The sequence below is a fragment of the Misgurnus anguillicaudatus genome, chromosome 20, assembly GCF_027580225.2.
Source record: "Misgurnus anguillicaudatus chromosome 20, ASM2758022v2, whole genome shotgun sequence".
Classification (NCBI taxonomy): domain Eukaryota; kingdom Metazoa; phylum Chordata; class Actinopteri; order Cypriniformes; family Cobitidae; genus Misgurnus; species Misgurnus anguillicaudatus.
Window position 1 is genome coordinate 33,942,252 of NC_073356.2, and position 21,760 is coordinate 33,964,011.

The 21,760-nt window shown below is 34.7% G+C and overlaps 1 protein-coding gene and 1 long non-coding RNA gene across 3 annotated transcripts in view; one reads left to right on the forward strand and one right to left on the reverse strand.

The window, feature by feature from the left end:
- The window catches only part of LOC129455957 (CMP-N-acetylneuraminate-beta-galactosamide-alpha-2,3-sialyltransferase 2), a 33,325-nt gene extending 19,733 nt beyond the window's left edge, over nucleotides 1–13,592 (reverse strand). The window contains exons 1-7 of one of the 2 annotated variants that reach the window (XR_012359823.1): nucleotides 13,424–13,592; nucleotides 12,684–12,997; nucleotides 7,334–7,527; nucleotides 4,409–4,588; nucleotides 3,672–3,717; nucleotides 2,982–3,101; nucleotides 1,491–2,244 (exon numbers count right to left, since the gene is read on the reverse strand). Coding sequence is in view for 1 of the 2 variants with exons in the window: in XM_055220746.2 (XP_055076721.2) it covers nucleotides 2,077–2,244; nucleotides 2,982–3,101; nucleotides 3,672–3,717; nucleotides 4,409–4,588; nucleotides 7,334–7,527; nucleotides 12,684–12,983 (1,008 nt within the window). In the remaining variant the exon portion in view is untranslated. Of the gene's footprint in view, nucleotides 1–701; nucleotides 2,245–2,981; nucleotides 3,102–3,671; nucleotides 3,718–4,408; nucleotides 4,589–7,333; nucleotides 7,528–12,683; nucleotides 12,998–13,423 lie in introns of those variants that run through there. The other variant, XM_055220746.2, reaches the window with a different exon arrangement.
- Nucleotides 1–21,760, forward strand: part of LOC129454625 (uncharacterized) — a 132,150-nt gene that overhangs the window by 100,426 nt on the left and 9,964 nt on the right. The window lies entirely within an intron of this gene.

The window sequence follows — 21,760 nt, forward strand, 5'->3', positions numbered from 1 at the left end:
AGACGATAACTTGCATCATCGTTTACTTTGGGGTTTGTACTTTTAGCATATCGTTAACATGTACTAATACACACTTACACACCAAAGGAAATTTTAAAATGTGAATCAGACAATTGGTGCTCTTTAAGTTAGATGGATTTGATTTTACTATTAGTAGAATGTATTCATGTATACCTTAGCGGTAAACCGTTAGCTTAGCATTGCAAAAGGTCGTGGGTTCGAAACTAGGGAACACATACTGATAAAAACATGGATTCTTTGTAATGCACCATAAGTCTGCTGAATGCATAAATGTAAATGTAGAATATTATTACAATATATTTTCAAAAGAATGCAAAAGGATCAGTGAAGTGCTTTGTTTTACAGTTTGCTCATTAGCACATAAAGAAAATTGAGATTTATTAAAGTAATTCCTACTCTAAACCACTTGTTTTTAGCGAATTCCCATAATAAAGTGGTTTTCCTTTGCCTTATTTAACAAAATTGATTGTAAAGAGGAGTAGTTTAACAAAAACTGAAATAGACTCTGTGTCACCTCTACAATGTAAATATCACAAATGTGGTCTATCAATACCACGTGGTATTTTGTACAAATGTAAAACGACTTAAGTATAATTTATTTCACTTTAAACTTTAGTTACACATTGTTACTTTCAACCCCGTCAGCTGGGACGAAAGTAGCACAACGATACAAGGTTTTGTTACTATTTTTTTTATTAAATATGATGTTGTTAATACGTAACTGTAAACATAATTTGTCCTTTATCTTTGCAAAAAATTGTTAAATTACATGTTCATTTTAAATTTCAGTTTCATCAAATGCTTCAAAAGCAACCGAACATTACAAACTTGAATTGTTGATTAAAAATACAAAATTCATATTTAGGATATATCATAAAAATTCTAGACTTTTTAAGCACACTTGCTAAACTGTTCACTTTAAATGCTTATATCTTCTAAATGTGAATGTTGATTCATACCAAAATGCTTTGTGATTGACACATGAAAACGTCTCTGGTTACGTATGTAACTGTTGTTCCATGAGAAGGGAACGAGACGCTGCATCTCCATTGTCATACTTCCTGCGTCCCTGTAATGCCGTCTTTGGCAATATTGCATATAGCGATATACTTCCTGGCTCCCGCGTCACCCTGTCTTTGTCGTTAAGCCTCACCATTGGTTGAATTTGATATACACATTCAGACGCACTTACCCCTGGAGGCGTCCCCAAAGTGTCACCGCAGTGACACAGCACAAGTTCCCTTGAAAGGGAACTGTAACAATGTATCTTAAAAGGTAACACAATGTAACCTTGCTCTCACTTGAAATGTGTCCCCACATTTAGTTCTTGAATTTGAGAGTATTTGACCTGGAAAGTCCTTGAATTTGAAGTTAACTAAGGTGTGGGAACCCTGAATTATGAATTGCCATTAGATAGTGTGACCCAGCATTGGGTCAAGACAAACAAAACCTATGGTTTGTAAATTAACCTATGCTGGGTTGTTTTAACCCATTGTTCGGTCAAATATAAAAATTTTGTAGGTTAATTTAACCCAGTGGTTCTCAACGAGGAGGCGCAAGTTGGTGCCACTGCCAGAGGGGCCCAATTTTGTAAAAAATAAAATAAAATGTGAAAAAGAAGTCACCGACCGCCACTGATTAAACCTCAGAAAAATACTAACCATCAGTACTATATTGTATCATTTGTTTTGTTCGATTGAAATTATAAGTTTCAGATTGTTTTATGTCAGTTGAGGGGGTGCATATAATGAAAATTTTGTAAACTCAAATTGGTCACTCCAACCGTCCATCATGTTCCTCAATAATATACACTTTCAGCGTTGAGTGACTTACATTACAATTACACTCTGAGCATCATCTGCCAATATCCGACAGCATTCATAAAAGCCAATGAGAAGAAGTCAATGTTTTGGTCTTCATGTCACTCTCATCAGATTTCTTTAAAGGAAACATTTCCATTAAAATGGTCTGATACCTCAAACTGCTATATTGCAATTTGGTATTGTACAACAATGACATTGTTCTTCCAGGAACATCTCTGAAATGCGACTTCCTTCATGTCCAACCCTTGTACATTAAAAGCTTCTTTTCCTGGTGAAGTCGAATGATTGTTTCATATTCAAAGTCTCCCGCGTGACTTTCATAAGCATATGGAGTCAATGTTTGATCAAAATAATGATGCCAGTTTCCATCTTTTGTAGCTCCAAATCCAAAAACATGAACCTGAAAGAGAGTTCATCCTGCATTAATGTTTGTCGGTCATTGAAAAGCACATTGTCATTCAAGGTAAATTATAATCTACAAAACAGTTGCTTTGTCAGATTGGTTTATGGAAGTAAGTTTCATGTTTTCATAAAACAAATGGGTTTATCTCTAAATTGACCTGTATACTTTGTCACATGTAAAATTGAAATGTAGTTTTTATATAAACACACTGTAAAAAAAAATCAGTAAAAAAACTGTAAATCTCTGGCAGCAAAGTCGCCAGAGAAATTCTGTCAAATTACGGTAAAATTTTTTTCAAAATTACATACAAAAACCGTAAAAATACAGAGAATCTTTTACAGTCCTAATTCATTAAATTACAGAATATTACTGTTAATAATTGTTATAAAACTGTAGAAAAGCAGATAAATTATGCGAAAATACATGAAATACAACTACTTTTCAGGTCAATCCCTGTAAATATACGGCTTTTATTAGTTATTTTATTAAATTGCTCTGTATTTATACAGTAATATTATTAGTATAAAATACAGTTTATCTTTGTAAAATAACTAAAAAACACCTGTATAAAAACGTATTAAGTATGTGAAAATACATGAATGTTCTACTCTTTTGTAATACAACTACAGCCTTAAACAACACTAATGTCACACTGAAGTCACACCACATACAACGTCTCTAAAGCTCTTTCATGAGAATTTTTTTTTTTTTGAGAACTAAAATGAATGCTTTACCTCATCACAGATGTGCAGAGCAAATATCACTGTTAGGAAACCAGTAGACGGATATCTGCCATGATTCTCTGTCCATTTCTCATAGACATATTTCATAAACTCTGGGTGAAGTATCATCACCTGAAACCCAAATAAAACAGGACAATTATGAACAACACTTCTTGATGCTTGTTGGCACACATGATCTGGTATAGGTATAGACCTTATTCAGATCATTTTTAAAGTCGCCACGAAAACGTAAATAGCGATCGACTTATTTTCCTCTCGGTGATGTATGCCGAGTGAAACGCTTCTGAAATTAAATAAGGCAGGACTGACAAAACTTTGCCCATTGACAACTGATTGGATCGTTTGAGGTTGGGTCATGTTGCTATTTGCTAACCGCTGCAATCTTTTCCCAGACCCCGCCCACCTGCCATAACATATGACCGGATGTAAAGAGGGATCGTTTCGGTTAGGGAAGGAGATTTGCGTTTTTTGATTAAAGATTATGAGGGCACACATTTTTTTTTTAAATAATGAAGCTCAGATAAATCATTTGTAAAAAAATACCACAATATTCCAAAACAATTTACAGTTTTTTATTTCAATTTCATTGCAACTTTAGTATACAATGAATGCATATAACACTTATTTTTTGTTGTTGTTTGTTAAGTAAGGGATTTGTTTAAGAAGGTCTGAACTGTGTACCTTGTCCTTATTGGCTGTTATTGTAGATGGAACATCTTTATATATTCTGAAAAATGAAACAGATAAGATTGAATTAAACTAAATTTTATATATATATATATATATATATATATATATATATATATATATATATATATATATATATATATATATATATATATATATATATATACAGCGGGGAAAATAAGTATTTGACACATCAGCATTTTTATCAGTAAGGGGATTTCTAAGTGGGCTATTGACACAAAATTTCAACCAGATGTAGCCATCTAGCCAAATATTAAATTCATACAAAGAAAGCAGAACATTTAAGTATACAAGTTGAATCATAATACATACAGTGAAATGACATGGGAATAAGTATTGAACACACTTTTTTTTAATACTTTGTAGAAAAGCCATTTTAAATATAAAATGAAATATCAATGTTGCTAGTTTAAAGTATGCTATGGTTAGAGTATATCATTAGATTTTAGACATGTAGGGGTGGTTTCCCAGACAGGGATTAGCTTAAGCCAGGACTAGGCCTTATAGTTTAAATGGGAAATATAACAAAAATGCCTTACTAAAAACATTGCTTGTGTGCATTTTAAGGAAAAACAAAGGGCGCTGATGTATTTTAAAGTTGTTCAAGTTGTTTTCAGTTTGGACAGCTTTTACATTTATTTTAGTCTAGGACTAATGCCTGTCGGTGAAACTGCCCCATTGTGTGTAATAATAAAACCACTAATTCTTACCTTCTGATGTGTTTAGTGGTGAAGGCACTGATGAGCCACTCAATGTCCAAAATCTTAAAAGGAAAAAACACCAGATGAGTTGAGTTGTCCAAATTCATGGCGCTTTCAGGGTATAAAATCCGGTGAGTGGTTTTTGAACCCACATCCTCTTCGAAACCTTTTGTTGGACCTCTATTGATCCTGAGGGACAAACACAAACGCAGGTTGTAAGTAAGTAACACAAAGAAGTATGTCATTAAAATCACCCTTGCTAGCAAGAAATTTTACGTTTAAAATCTAACAGCCACCCTTAAAAAAACAAGTATACTTCAAGTGTATTTAAAGCAACACTATGTAGTTTTTTTACCTTTAAGAAATGTCTCTAAAATTATTTCAGTGATAGAACAACTTTTAACTGGACAAATTGTACTGTTGCTGCAACCTGAGCAGCCTCCTAGCTGCTACAAGCACACCCTGAAAGTGGTGGTGGAGGGTAGAGCACACAGCCCCGCCCCTCCCCCTGCCTGCAGAAGAGTGTCTGATACCAGGCACTGTTGCGCTTTTCAACCACATGGGGAGCTGTAAGTCATTTTTACATGGAAACTACCAAGTGTTGCTTTAAGTAAAGTTAGTTTTAAGTTCACTTTATGCAGTAAGTATAATATCAGTGTACTAGTAGTATATTTGTAATGTACTATTTTAATACTTATTGGGACTAAATGGGCGCACTTTTTAGTTTATTAAAGTATACTTTTAAGTGTAACATTAATAAACTATAAGTAAACTTGCACATACAGTATACAGATAGTTTACTAGTTCAATACTTGTAGTTAGAGATATAGGCGAATTAATGCAGGAAAATGCAATTAATTTGAGCTCTGTTTATAGAAAATGTAAAGAAATATCACTAGTTTAATGTTAATGGTCAATATATGAAAATTCCAAACTATCAGCATCGGCAGATATCAATCTGAATAATCGGCTATCGGTATTGGTGAAAATATTTTATATCGATGCATTTTTTACTTGTACATGTCTCATTTATGCATGCACACTTTGATGTACACTCTCAGTAAACTGCTAGTTTATACATTCAAGTATACTTCAAGGGTAACAGAAGAAAACTCTAAATATACAACCAATATTCTGCAACTATACTGTAAACTTTGACATATGACGTACAGTATACTCTGAGTAAACGACTAGTGTGTTTATACTGCAAGTATATGTTTAAGTTTTCTTTAAATAAACTTAAAATTATTCTTAGAGGTGGTTTCCCGGACAGGGATTATCTTAAACCAGGACTAGGCCTAGAAAATATAACTAGTTTTAACAAACATGCCTTACTTAAAACTATAGGATGGGCATAGATTAATCTAGATTAATCTCATACAAAATAAAAGAAATTTTTTGCATAACATATAAGTTTGTGCTGTGTGTAATTATTATGTATATATAAATGAAACATTTACATGTGTACATACATTTATTTATATTTTTATAAATTCTCTCTCTCTCTCTCTCTCTCTCTCTCTCTCTCTCTCTCTCTCTCTCTCTCTCTCTCTCTCTCTATATATATATATATATATATATATATATAAAAGTAAAAACTATATATATAAATAAAACATTTCTTAAAATGTATATATATATGTGTGTGTGTGTGTGTGTGTGTGTGTGTGTGTGTGTGTGTGTGTGTGTGTGTGTTTAAATATATATAATAATGCAAAAAATTACTTTTATTTTGTATGAGATTAATCTAGATTAATCTATGCCCAGCCTAAAAACATTACTTGTGTGCATTTTAAGGCAAAACAAAGGGCACTGATGTATTTTAAGATAGGTCAGTGCAAGTTGTTTTCAGTTTAGACAGCTCTTCCAATTATTTTTATCTAGGACTAGTCTAATCCCTGTCCGGGAAACCGCCCCTTAGAGTTCAGTATTTATATATTTTGCACTTTAAGTATATTGATTTATGTCTACTGGTATTAATTTTTATACTTAAAATATACCTTTCATTTTTTTTAGGATTAGGGGTGACGACTGACTTAAAATCATTACTTAGGTTAACTTCCTATTTGTCTAGCACCTAGGAAAACAACTGCCTTAAAGTTTTAAAGTAAGCTACAATAACAAAATAAGTAAAGACAAAAAGTCACATTTATTCAAAGTCATTTATTTGTGGTCACAAGTAATAATTGTATCAAACATTTTTAGCATGTATATATATTATAAGAGAGCATATGTGGAATGTATGGCTCCTCCTAATCAGTTATTAGTGTTTTGAAGGCCTCCAAAACCTGACTGTCCTCATGTATCCCTCAGTTCAAGTTCAAAACTTAAAAAAAGAAAAAACAACATTACAATCAATTAACATTATTGTATATATATATATATATATATATATATATATATATATATATATATATATATATATATATATATATATATATATATATATATATTCAGAATAATTTAAAGGGATACTTCACTGAAAAAATGAAAATAATTAACCCATGATATACTCACCCTCAATACATCTGAGATGCATATGACCATCTTCTTTCAGACAAACACAATCAGAGTTAGATTAGGAAATGTCCTGGCTCTGCCAAGCATTATAATGGTAGTAAACAGGGCTGGAGATTTTGAAGCCCCAAAAATGCATCCATCTTTCACACCAGTTATCCACACGGCTTTAGTGGATTAATAAATGCCTTCCGAGCGTAATCAATGCGATTTTGTAGAAAATATCCCTATTTATACTATAATATATAGCTTCAGGTAAAATCCAATAGTATCAAGGTAGGACGTAGCATTTGAACATTTTCCTTGTGTCTCCATGATGTAAAGTAAATACCTCTTGCCTTCTTAAATTTCATCATTTGAATCAAATTTGTGTTGTTTTAAAATGATTTCTCAACACATAACACCACCAAATGCTACCTCATGACAAAGTCTTTGGAATCTATGATAGGTCCAAAATGCGATCCCAGAAGGTTTCCAGAGTTCCCGACCACAGCACAGGTTCTCCAGTGGTTTGGATGACTTTCCGAGTAGTTATTTTTATCTGGAAAAAGCGGGAACAGTTTCCTCGACACAGTTGTGTAGTTGCGAAAATACGGCTCCTTTTGTAGACCCTGTGTGATATAAGAAATTTAAAAGTAAGTACGTTCTAATTCAGTCATGGACAAGTGAACAATAACATGTAAATGCTACCAAAATCTTTTATCTGATGATCTTATGTTTGTGATGTAATCAGTCTTTTTAAAGAAATCTTGTAAGTGAATGAATGTATTTAATGTATGAATCAAAGGCTTTGAAAGAGCATAAGTTTGACCTAAAGATTACACAGATACTAAACACAATAACACAAAGATGTAATTGAAACCATTGTGTTTTTTCTGTAGTTTGGTCAAGCCGTGCTCAACAGTTTGCATGCTCAAACGGATCTGCTTTTTGTAAAAAAGATGTTTATGATTTTGAATATTTAAATAGAGTTATTCATTAGTTGCTATTTTTTGATGTAGTAGATAAAAAATAATAATGAAATAAAAGTTTGTGTTTAACCAAGGCACTCTCCCCTTTAAAATAACACATATTTCCATTTTACTCCACCTTTTCAGTCCCAGCATGCTGGAAACTAAAAATCTGCCCAGCAATGGAAGTTTAAATACATAAAAATCATCCATATAATGGCAATTCAAAGAACCGATTTACATCAAGAGTTATATTATTCCTTACTTATTACACGGCTCTCTGGAATGCTTGATTCTGATTGGTCAGTTGAGACATTTGCAGGTTCGTTCTTTTCAAATAATAACCGCTCCAAAGTAATAACCCATAGCCGGACTACTTGTAAGTTTAAAATCCCTCCGCGCCAACAAAGATTACTGTTTGGCGCCATCTTGTGACAAACACTGGACAACCACAATTAAGAATGGAACATTTTGACATTAATTTTAACATGTACGGAAAAAACAAAACATTTAAACAGTGGATAGAAGAACAAACAACGACAAGACACAGAGAGCTTACTGAGACTGAACTTGACAAAATAGAGCATGACAGCTACGAAGCAACACAAAAAAAAAAACCCAGAATGGGCATTAAAACTTCTCAAAGACTGGCTAAAACAAACAAAAAAATGGAGACAGACAAGTATGAAGCAGAGGATCTTAATAAGGTATTACGATCATTTTATGCATCTGTGCAAAGTTTCGCGGAAGGATAAAAATGTTAACTTAAAACAAATATGCCAATAAAATGTTTTAAATTCATATTCATGTCCAGTTTTTTTTCTTATGTGGCAAGTAGCCGTGTAATAAGCGGGATAATGCAGAGGCAGCCGGTAGTTATTGGGAAACAAGCCCCTTCAGTGCGATACAAGACCCTCCGCTTCGCGTCGGGTCCCGATCACACTGTCGGGGCTTATTTCCCAATAACTACCGGCTGCCTCTACATTATCCCTTACATAGCAAATCAACATACATTTGGTTATCTACTACAATCAAATTAAGTTAACAAGAAATTTTTTAAGGTCTGGTATGGAGCGAACTGTGTCCCAGAATTATACAAACAAATCCAGCATTTTGCAAACAAACTCAAAAAGTATTTGCAAAGAACGACTTTGCAACCCATGGTAAGTCATTTTAATAAAAAGCTTAATATATGAGGAGGACATTTGAGCTTTAGTTAAAGTGAAAAATACTATCTGCTTAAAGATTACCATTGTCATCTTTAGCCAGTAAATTACAGATTCAACACAATAAATGGGCTTAAAAAAATGCAATGTCTTTATACTAAACGCTTGTTAATTGAGCTTCTTGTCTCTCTTTATCAGACAGCCATACCAAAACCTGTTAGACTAAAGATGATTTTGGGGGAATTCATTTCAATCAGTGCTTTAAGTGGGCCGGAACGCCCCGGTACTCAGTACCGCCACTTCCAAAAAAAGCTCTTGAGCGTACCACCACCTCTCCGTGCGCACAGAACGTGCTTTTAGTATACCGGAACGCTCATTTGCACATCTGTTTAAAAATCAGAGGTTTCATTTAATCCTTTGGCTACCCTGCGGCTTTTCAGAGCGCCCTTAATGTACGCTTCCTTATTCGTCCCACTGAGAGCAGAGACTACATTACCCATACACCCTTTCGTTTACAAGTTAAAAGGGCATGCGTCAGTCAGTGTCAACGTGCTCTGGACTGGAGAGGTGTGTGTTTGTGTGTGAAACGCGTAACCATAGCTGCTCGCTTAAAATGAAAATACAATATACACTTAATATGCCCTCCTTGTTTTAGACTCTGAGTAGTAAAAGAACAAGGTCAGAATCAGAGGACTCGCTGGCTGACATCCCACCAAGCCAGAATGATAGCTGCAGGTCAGACGCAAGCCTTGTAGGTACGTGATAATCTCAGCTGTCGCGGCTGTCGGTTTGGTTCCCCTCGACGCAACTTCGGATTTCCTCAGGCGATGTGCAGAAAACATTCTTGAAATTGTAATATACATTTAGTTTAATTGCTAAACTACAAGTGAACGAAATTTCAATGAATTTGAACGACGTGCACAGTAGTTTTACCACCCGCAAAATGGCCAGTATTTTGTTGTTGTTGAACTCATAGACATGGTCTTGGTGTCATTTTAAAGTTTTTTTTCAAGCTCTTTCTATCTGAACAACTAGTTTTAGCATTTAACCATGCTGAAAATTTTACTCGCATATCTTCCTTTTGCACATTTTATTTATGTTCAAAAGCTCTACAGTAGCTCTTTCTAATGGTATTTTTTCAAAATGCTTTTGCACATTTTTTTATGTTCAGTAGCTATTTCTAGCTCAAGCAAATCCACAAACTTATAAAAGGATTTTTTTTACAAGGTCGTCTGTTGACTGCTGAATATAAAACCCCTTCAATAAAGGAGTCGAGTCAGCAAAAAAAAAAAAAAAAAAAAAGAGAGAGTACTGGGCACCTCTTTTGGGCCACTTAAAGCACTGATTTTAATTATTTTTAATGAGTAATTGTTCATTTTGTACCTCAAGTATTGTACACCATGTGAATAAAAATATATATATAAATATACTTGAAATGAATTTTTGATTCTGTTTTACTTTATGTATTAAAAGATTTTACCCACTGAAGAAATTGATTGCAGTGATCCAATTATTCACTTTTACATCATACTTAAAGGAATTGTTTCCCAGACAGAGTTTATCCTAGTCCCAGACTAAAATGTATGTTTGGGCTGCTTTAATTTCAAAACACCTTGCACTGACAGATCCTATATCAGTATCATTGTTTTGTCTTAAGATGCACACCAGTATAGTTTTTGTAAGTTTTTTTTTCTTTTGTAAAACTAAGGCCTAGTCCTGGATTAATCTAAACCCTGTCTGGGAAACTGACCCAAAGTGTACTCCGCTTACTTAACGTTGTTCCACTTTAGCACATAAAAGTACACTAAAAGGCACTCTTTATGTTACTTCTTATTAGTCTAGCTGCAAGTATGTTGAAGTATACCATAAAAAAAATTTGCATATTAATTTTTCACCAGGGTTAATTTGCTGTAATTGCTTTTTCAGGACATTTAGAAGCACATTTCAGCCATATTTAATATACAAAAAAGTTGTTAAGAAAGTACTTTGCAAGATGTATTAAAGTGCCACTTAAATGGTTAATTTTTTCTTACTTTTTGCATTATTAAACTATCATTTAATATAAAATAACACTGTGAAAGTTGGTACGGCAATGCTTCAGAGGCCCATAAGAGGGCTCTGGGGAATGTAGTAACAAACAATAGCAAGTAAACAGTTAAGAATAAAGTTACAGGGTATAGACAGTATATAAAAGAAGAGTGCTGAACCAGAAAAATACTATGGTGATGAATGATAAGAGGCATCTGCTATCAGATACTTTTGAATTGTTACCATCTGGTCATGAAACAGGAAATAGGATGAAACTGTCATTTGTTCCTCATACAGTCAAGTTCTTCAATTCTTCTCCCTTGGGAGGCAAATGATGAACTATATTGGCTGTTTTGGTGTTATTTTTCTTATTTATAGTAGTAGTAGTACTTCATTGTTCAGCCAAAGCTGAAAATTGATCTTTGGTCTCACCATACAATCACAATTAACAATACACAACATTCACAGTCATAAAATTGATATAAATATATACAATATTAAAAAACATACATTAAAATATATATTTCCTAACCCTTATTTAAAAGACTTATTGCATTTGGTACGAAGGTTTGTTTATATATTGCTTTAGTTGCTTTTGGTGTTCTGTAACGACAACGTTATGGTAATAATTCAAAAACATGAATCAAGGGGTGTGTTGTGTCTCTTGTTGTAATCAAAGCTTTTCTCTGGACAGCAATTTCATAAAGCTGAGCAACTGACTTTTGCTTTAATCCTATAATTTTTCCGGCTATTCTTTCTAATTTAACTTTATTTGCAGAAGTAACTCGTCCGAACCACACAGTTATTATACCCTAAAACACTCTCAGTTAAACCAGTGTAAACTCTTTGCAACACAATTTTGCTCACACAAAATTCTTTTAGTTGCAAGAATAGCCTTTGATTTGCTTTCTTACAAATAAGAGCCACATTATCAGAAAAATTCAATTTACAATCAATCATGATTCCTAAATACTTAAAAGTATTACCTATGTGAACTGCTAAAATGTTTATGTGGGTTTATGCTGCAAAAACACTTTCCCAACGGGGATAAATCAATTCTACTACTGCTACAAAAACATCACAAATTCATACTCAAGTTTGATATTTTATAAGTACACTTTATAAAATTATGTAAACTGCACTTTTTTCTCACGGCTATATAGAACCTTTATCCACTAAAGGTTTTGTGAAACAGAAAGGTTCTTCAGACGTTAAGGGTTCTTTATGGAACCGTGATGGAAAGCTTGTTACCAAGAATCAACCACATAATGTATCAAGTAAACTCTACACCTGTTTCTGTTAAAGGTTCTTTGTAGTGATGTCATAAAGGAAACATTTTTACAAAATTGGTTCCAAAAATAACCTTTTAGTCATGGTCTTCCACTTCTATTTTTTTGTGTTTATGTTAAAGATTTCTATGAAACCATACGACCTGACAAACAACCTTTGAGTAACTTTATTATAGAGTGTATAACAAAACATATTGTATATTCAACTTTTTAAAGTATTAAACGTTTCCTTTAATAAATAAATAAATGTTCCTTTAAAAATGTATGAGAAATATATTAACTGGATAAAATTGCGTGAGAACTATTCTCGGATTCAGTTTGAGCAAATCCTTACCCTCCACCATCTCCAGACGTCTCGTCTTAACGCGCGGTTCCTGCTGTTGTACAACAGTTGGACTGTTGGTGCGTAACGCGCGCTAAACCAGTCCGTGCGCTCGCGGTCCGGAGAGCAAGTGCGATAAACGCAGGCAGCGTTTTCGGACACACGATGATAGGTGTCGTTCAAAAGCTTTCCAGTGTTTTCAAAGTACAAACACAAGATGATCGTGGAGCTCAGAAGCAGAGTCACAAAGCGGAGAGGTTTCAGTTTGTGTAAAACCATTGCCATGTTTCCCTGTAGAGTTGCGCGGCGCATGAGGTATAAAAGACCTGCAGAGAGAAAAAAATCAGCACATTACTATTACAATTAAGTAGTTTAAACAAACTACAGTATATAAATAAATGTGCTACAAATACGTTTTTTCACATTTTTGGTTTCCCAATATACGAAAACTTTCAGAACCTTTATTGAACCATAGCATTGTATTAAAATACGATCAACCTAACATGCATTAAATTAACCTGAAATTACCATATTTAAACCAAACTATATATGTGTTAAAACAACGCAATGCAACAATATAGCAAATGCTTTTTATATCACTAAGGTCTTTAACTATGATTTCTGGTTGTGAATTCAGCCTCATAAAGACTAAAGCGCAGATCGTCCTATCCGCTATACGTGTCTCCATCAAAAAACGAGTCAGTGATGAAACGTGAAACCTATGACTAAGTAGGCTATTAAAGATCGCTTACCTGCTTTTGTATGTTTCACATGTTCCTCAATTAATCAGTGTCGTATGATGTTGTATAAGACGCGACGCATGGCGCAAACACTTTGAACTGATGTTTGATTTCGTGTTCAGGAGTCAGGCTTTGATGGTTGAGCTCTGGTCGAGCAGGTTCATCTACCTATTATGATATGGGGTCTATATTCAATGTTGAATTTTAAACACCCTTTAGCTAAACGCGTCATGATGTTTCCGGAAAGGAAGAATTCCTAAACTCAGCTGAACTTTTGTTGTGTAGCATCACATTTGCATGCAGGTGTTACGTGTCTCATTGGTGAAATAAATAGTTGAAAAATATTTGGCCATATTCGGGGGCACTTACAAATCAGCAGATAATAAAACCCAAGTGGAATTTTAAGTAAAACGTTGTTTTACAGTGTTAAATGCAGTGCTTAGTTATGTAATTTCATGTAATTAATGTAAATTTATCATAACAAGGCAATTCAAACAATGTCATCTTTGCATTACATAAGACATAATTGAACAAATGACACTGAAATGTGCATAAAATCTTGTTCATGTTCATGATGAAATGTGTCATGTCATGATTTTGAAGGTGTCATGTCAGTTTTATGAACACCCCTTCAAGTGTAACCAAAAAGGACAATACATACTGAATATTGAAACGTCGTTTACAGTGCAAATATATGATATTAAATTCAAATTTATTTCTACAGCTCCTTTTACAATTTAGCATTTTTGCAGTGGAGCTTTACAGAAAATAAATTTTACCAAACAGTATAGAATAAGAATTAAAGGGAAAAATGTAAGGATCCTAACTGTAGCCTACATTACTAACTGTAAAATAAAAGTCAACAAGATTGTGTCAATGTTTGTAAAAGCTTGTGTCCTGGATCATTGCGCATACTCCCTCCATTGTTCATTATTGTGTGGCAGTGATGTCGAACATTTGGTCATATAGGGTCTGATAATATTGATCTTGGGACGCATGGTATGATTATCACCTGGCTGTGATCATCATTAATGTGACTGTACAAGGTTGAGCATCAGGCCAAACAAGTTTGGGTCTGTCGGTCATGGGTGAAAGGATAAGACATGGAGACACAAAGTTAATATTAGCATAGTATGTAAATTATGATTTGACAGAAGTTATATGTTTCTGGTCGATTTAACTTCCACTCATGATCTACCTGCACGAGATAGATGTCCATGTTTTGGACACAGACAGCAGGTCTAGACTCATAATGTTTAAAAACATCAACACAAAAACACGGCAGCTTTTTTCTTTAAACCATTATCACTACCCTGCTGAAAACAAAAAAGCATTATTCCCATGCTGGTCTATGCTGATCCATGCTGGTTTGGGGCTGGTTTAGCTAGTGGTCACCAGCCAACCCTGTATCACGAAATTATGTATAGTCACGTAATTTTGTGAGTGTTTTCCGTGACACGAACATGTTTTTTCCGCCTTGCATGAATATGTCACGTATTTCTGTTTACATGTCACTGTCACGTATTTGTTACTCAACTGTTTTGTCCTATTTTCAAACCATTGATGCTTCGGTTTAGGGTTAGATTTGGTGTTTGCGATAGGATGTCACTTTAAGTATTGGTTTCAACCTTTTTTTCATTATTTATTTTTTATATTTTGTGATTTTTAAACCATTGTCGCCTGACATTAGGGTTAGAGTTGGGTTTGGTTTGGTTAAGGATGTCATTTTATGTAAAATGTTCATGCAAAAAGGTGGAAAAATGTGTCAGTGTCACAGAAAAGACTCACAAAATTACGTGACTATAGGTACATAATTGTGTGATAATGGGCTGCACCAGCATACCAGCAAGACCATATGTTGTGTTTTGGTGCTGGTATGCTGGTGCAACCCATTATCACACAATTATGTACCTGTAGTCACGTAATTTTGTGAGTCTTTTCCGTGACACTGACACATTTTTCCACCTTTTTGCATGTTTTTATCATTATGGGGCGGTTTCCCGGACAGGGATTAGACTAGTCCTAGACTAAAACATTTTTAAGAGCTGTCCAAACTGAAAACAACTTGCACTGACATATCTTAAAATACATCAGGGCTCTTTGTTCTGCCTCAAAATGCATACAGGTAATGTTTTTAGTAAGGCATGTTTGTTCAAACTAGTTATATTTCCTAATTAAACTAAGGCCTAGTCCTGGATTAAGATAATCCCTGTCCGGGAAACCGCCCCTATATGTTTAGATATGAATCCTGTATATTGCTCTCTCTCTCTCTCTCTCTCTCTCTCTCTCTCTCTCTCTCTCTCTCTCTCTCTCTCTCTCAATTCAATTTAAGTGTGGTTTATTGACATGGCAAAAACTCTTTGCATTTGTATTGCCAAAGCATTTGCAGCTGGGTTTGTCTTTCTTTCTTTCTCTCTCTTTCTCTCAAGGGCTTTTTAAACACAGTCTACTTTCACATTTAAATTTTATAACCATATTTATAAATTTTATATGTTTATAACCACATTTTACCTGGGGCTATATAACACCCTGCTCTCAAGCACAGTTAGCACAGCTGCAGTGCCACTAAAAACTGGCGACTGAAAATGGCTGAATTGGAGATGAATTATTTCATGAGAACTATAAACAGCCAAGAATGATTTGCGTGGTGATTTTTTTTACAGTTTTTCTAAATTCCTAAAACACCAAAGCCAATTCTCTGAATCAATTTCCCTGTTGGCCTAAATCCTTTTGTCAAATAATGGACTTTTTTTAGGTAGTTAGACACACTGAAGAAAATGATTAATTGAATTTAATCAAATTTTTTAAGGTAAGTGGTTGCAATCAATTTATTTAAGCTACATTTAAACAAAAAAGATTAGTAAAGTCAAATAAAATATAAAACTTTTGTTTAAATGTAGCTTAAATAAATTGAGTGCAACCACTTACCTTAAAAAATTAATCAAATTCAATGAATCATTTTATTCAGTGCACTGTTTGCAAAACTCGTGCACTCTTTTGCAAAGCTCTAAACAAACCTCTTACTAAAAACACATTTCACAATGCAATGCACTATGCAAAATGCTAAAAACAGGTAGGCAAAGGTTGAACACAACTACAAACCGTTATCATCGAGTAAACACAACAACTGAAAATTGTTCACACTTTTTTCGAATGGTATTTTTGACCAATTGTATGGTTTGGAGACAGTATGAGAGGCAGAGACGATGCAATAGGCAAATGTTTGCATTGCTGAAAATACAAGTGCTGCATACACACATATTGAAAACGTACTATTACTTGCAGTACTTAAAGTATTTATCGTGTAATATACAACAAACATGTATTTTTTGTAACCAGATGTCCTGGGTGTTGTGTTTTTTTTAAAGTAGTGCATCTAAGCATGTTGATCTGTAAGCAGGGGTTAATAATCAGTTAAACATATTTTAAGTGTGAAAAGCCCTTGTAAAAACATTGAGCTATTTTCACATTCAGGACAAAAATCAAGTCACATGTTTGATTCAGCAGGGAACAAACACAACTATCACAAAGAGAAACTTCCCGTTTATTTTGGCGCTATGAAAGTTCCACCTTCGTGTCATGTTTTGCAAACGGTTTTGCCTTTAATTTGCATAGCACTTTAAAAAAGCTTAAAAGACAATGCATCATGTTTTAACGGCAAGGTATGTTAATAATGTATGCAGTCAGACTGCCAGATATTTATTTTCGCCTTTTGACTATAAAGGTAAATATAGTCTCAAAAAACGGTTGATGCTTTTCATTGCAACGTGTATGGTCATTTAAACATTGATAAAACAACTAAGCTGGTAATCAGAATGATACCCAAACAGAAGCTGACATTGTGATTAATAAGTTGTTTCAGATCAACAATCAACAAAAAAATTGATTTCAAGTAACACCCCACTTAACCAGGCTGTGTACTTAAGAAACTGAGACATCTCAAGTTAAACTAATATCTCTAAAATGCCCAAAGTGCTGCTTCATGCAAGTGAAAAAATAAATAAATAAAGGAGCTACTAAAGGTTCTTCACAACTATGCAACAACCATATTTAATTCGCCAACAAATAATTTAGTTTTTTTAATACCATTTTATAATCTAAAGATTTTTTTTATCCACAATAAAGAACCTTTTGTGAAACAGAAAGTTTCTTTATGGAGCCATTCAGCCAAAAAATAGAAAATGTATTTTATAACCTTCCCTATTTCTCAGCCTTACTGATTTTGAATTAGATGTGGCTGTTAAATAGGAAATTGAAGCGAACGCGATAACATGTCTGATTTATTTTTAGCACAAATTTGCATTTAACCTGCGTATGGGTCACATGCATATCTGCAATGACGTGAGTTTAAAGAAAGTATTGATATTATGTCCGAAAATAAACTGCTGGTTTGCGGACATAAGTGGTGGATTGTGGTCACACTTATAATGTGGACACAAATAGCTATGGAATATAATTAAGAGAGACCGGGGCTAATTGTCACAAGAGCTATATCTCAGAATCCTACCTAAAACGTTGGAGTCAATAGACTAATTTCATAAAATTAAAATACAGTAAAATAGCAAGCAAGCTCACTTTGTCTACAAATCTCTTTATTAAACTATAATAATTAGGTTCTGGTACCGACGCCATATTAGACTAACACTAGGGATGGCTCCCGCGAAACTGACGTTTCGACACTTGCTGGATCCCAAACCGCCTACTTCCATACTATATAGTACGTAAAAAGCGCTACTTTACGTACTATATAGTATGGTAGTAGGCGGTTTGGGATCCAGCAACTGTGTCGAGATCCCGAAGCGTAAATGTTTCGAAACACTGCTCCGAAATGTGATTCGAAACACCCATGTCACGTGATGAAGTGATTCGAAACACCAAGCGGTGCATTTCACAAGTATTTCGAAAGGTGGCGTACCTGTCGAATCTGCGTCGAATCTTAAACAAATCTGACAATACATCATAGATGCGTTTTTGGCAAGATCAAATACTATAATTTACTGAAAAGAAGTAATTTTTCATCATATGTATGTAACACTTACAAAAAAATGCATGCCAGCAAAAGTGTCCCTTGTGTGAGAATGTTTTCAAAGGCTGGAGAAATTATATGTAAAAAAAGAATCTGGTTGAGTTTATCAACACAGAACAATTTATATATTTGAATAAAGATCTTTATATGTAAACAATGTGGCATATTATGGCTTGATATATTTTATGAATCTCTTATTATTTATTTGGTATATCTCTATTCCATTTTTTTTTATTAAATAGACCCGAATAGCCTATAGTTATCGACAATTGTGAGCCTAAAAGCTCATGTAGTTGTCAAACAGATGTTAAACACATGTCGATCCTAAGATCTACGCATGAGAGTCGAGAGCACTATCCACTCTCCCATCCTATCACTTGTGTATCAATCAAACAACATGTGGGATACAATTTGTCAACGCTCGTCTAAAATCTTGTCAAGGCTGCTTCATGTAAAGACATGCAAACGACCGCTAGGTGTCACTGTGGAAGCGGTTTCGGATTGATGTTTCGAAGCCTCGAAACATACGGCACAATTGATTCAACTGTTTCAGTGTTTCACGAAGCCTTGCTCTGCCCACCACTACGGCCGGCGCATGTTTTCAATTGATTCCAATGGAAACTCTGCGTTTTTCTCAAATAATCAAACAGCTAGCGGGTTTTTTCCGCGCTGAAACCCGGCGCTCGGGGTTCAAAAATATTAAACTTTGAGAGAAAAGCTCCGCTCGTCAATGTCAGTTCTCACAGGGCCGTCCAATTACAGTGGAGGGGGGGCGGGACATTACCACAGCAACCAACCGGCTCACAGCTGAAGTATCACAGTTACTAAAGAGCTCGGCTGAAAAACAGCTGGCATTTAAAAGTGCTGGGGCACGTTCAATCTCACACCGGTGCACAACGTTTTGCTACAGTTTCCGGGTTGAACGACATGTTTCCTTTAAACGGTGTGCAACGGAATGCAACAGGTTTTAGAAGCGTTTTCTCTTGTTTGGTGGGTGTGTCAGAAATGTCAGCCCAATCAGCGGCAAGATGTATAAAACCACGCGATAGTAAAGAGACAGCTCGCTCAATGGGTTCAAGTTGGAATTTTGTCTTTCATTCTGGACACCAAGGTCAGTGACTGTAACATCGAGGGTATTTTACAGTATTAAACACACATTTATAACCATTTCATCAGTCCTCAGAAACATTTAAAAAAGAACACAAATAATGGCCTCTCAGCTACCGTAGTTGCAACTCTTACGTCATCACAACAGGGCGTTCAACGCATCACCGTTTCTGTTTAATAAACGTTGTGCAACGTTTTGTCGAGGCTGAACGCAGCCCTGATGTCTCCAGCCCCTTAATCTTAATCTGAATCCTCAGTTAAAACCTCCACGAAATATGCTGACATTGTATTGTTTCTATTACTTTATCTAAGTCATCTATATGCAAGAAAGACAATAGGACAATTTTATAGAGTAGATTAAGAGAGCGAAAGTTGCAGCAGCCGCGAGGACAGTTGAAAGTGCTGGCTGGCAGTGACACAGTCAGTCGTGTGAAGGAGTCAGATTGGTGACGAGGCACTGTGTTAAAAAAATACGTCTATACGTATTATATAAATGTAGGTACTTATATTAATAAAAATATTATTTGGTTCAGTAACTTCCGTTTAAAATTCATTATCTTTTAGTATTAAGTAAATGAAAACTATGAAGTATAAAATAGTTCTATACATATTATATCAATTTATTAATGCATAGGTACTTATAATAATCGGTTCTGTTTGAAATTCATTATCTTTAATTATAAAATAAAATAAATTAATTAAACTAATATTGAATGAAGTTTGAAATGTAAAATAGCAAAGAAGTTTACTTTATCCACAAAACCCTCTTCACAAACTATAATAACTAGCTTCCGGTAATGACGCCATCTTGAACTCATGCAATTCACAAGAGAGTTAGCGTAGTGAGCGTTCGTTGCCATAGCAGTGACTCTCACGAATCGCGTGAGTCCAAGATGGCGTCGTTACCTGAAACAAGTTATTATAGTTTATAAAGTTTGAAATTTAAATAAGCAAGCAAGCTCACTTTGTCCACAAAACCCTCTTTATAAACTACAACAACAAACTTCTGGTAACAACGCCATCTTTGACTATTGGGCGATTCACAAGAAAGTTTTAGTGTAGTGAGTGTTCGTTGCCATAGGTACGTTGCGCTGTGACTCTCATGAATCGCGTGAGTCCAAGATGGCGTCATTACCAGACACTAGTTATTATAGTTTATACAGTTTGAAATGTAAAATAGCAGGCAAGCTCACTTTATCCACAAAACCCTCTTTATAAACTATAATAACTAGCTTCCGGTAATGACGTCATCTTGGACTCACGCGATTCACAAGAGTGTTTTAGCGTAATGAGTGTTCGTTGCCATTCGTACTTTGCACAGTGACTCTCATGAATCCAAGATGCCGTCGTTTGAAATGTAAAATAGCAGGCAAGCTCACTTTATCCACAAAACCCTCTTTATTAACTATAATAACTAGCTTTCGGTAACAACCCCATCTTGGACTATTGGACAATTCACAAAACGTTTTAGCGTAGTGAGTATTCATTGCCATAGGTATGTTGCGCAGTGACTCTCATGAATCCCGTGAGTCCAAGATGGCGTCATTACCAGAAGCTAGTTATTATAGTTTATAAAGTTTGAAATGTGGATATTTTTCTTACAAAATCACATTGATTTCCCTGAACTTTATTAACCCATTGGAGCCATCTGGATTAATTTTGACAAGGATGGATGCACTTTTTGGGGTTTAAAGTCAGAAGTTGTTCCCTGATCCCTGTTCTCTTTAGTTATAAAGCTAGGAAGTGCAAGGACATTTACTAAAATAATTCCAAATGTGTTTGGACGTGTATCTCGGATTGCTTCTATGTAGGTAAATCAGGGTAGTTTTGATATTTGGCTGGAGTATCTCTAACCAACAGAGAAACAAATAAATCTATCAATCTAAATCATGCTTATAGTGTTGTTAAAGGGGAACATGATTGCATTATGCTATAAATCATTTTTCTTTTATTGTGACCTTCAGAGAAACAGGCACTGTAATGTGCCATGGGTTTCTAATTTCATTACACGGACTAGAACAACGCAAAACAATGTGGATTAAACAAATCACAGTTGTATAAACTACACTGACTGACAGTCAAAAAAGCATCTTGAAGAGGTTTTGCTCATTACAATATGTAAAACAAAGTCATGTGAAAGCAAAATGGTCACGCGCTCCTCAAGCACTGCTATTAAAGATTGACCTCTGCTCTGAGTCTGAAACCGAAGTGTGAAA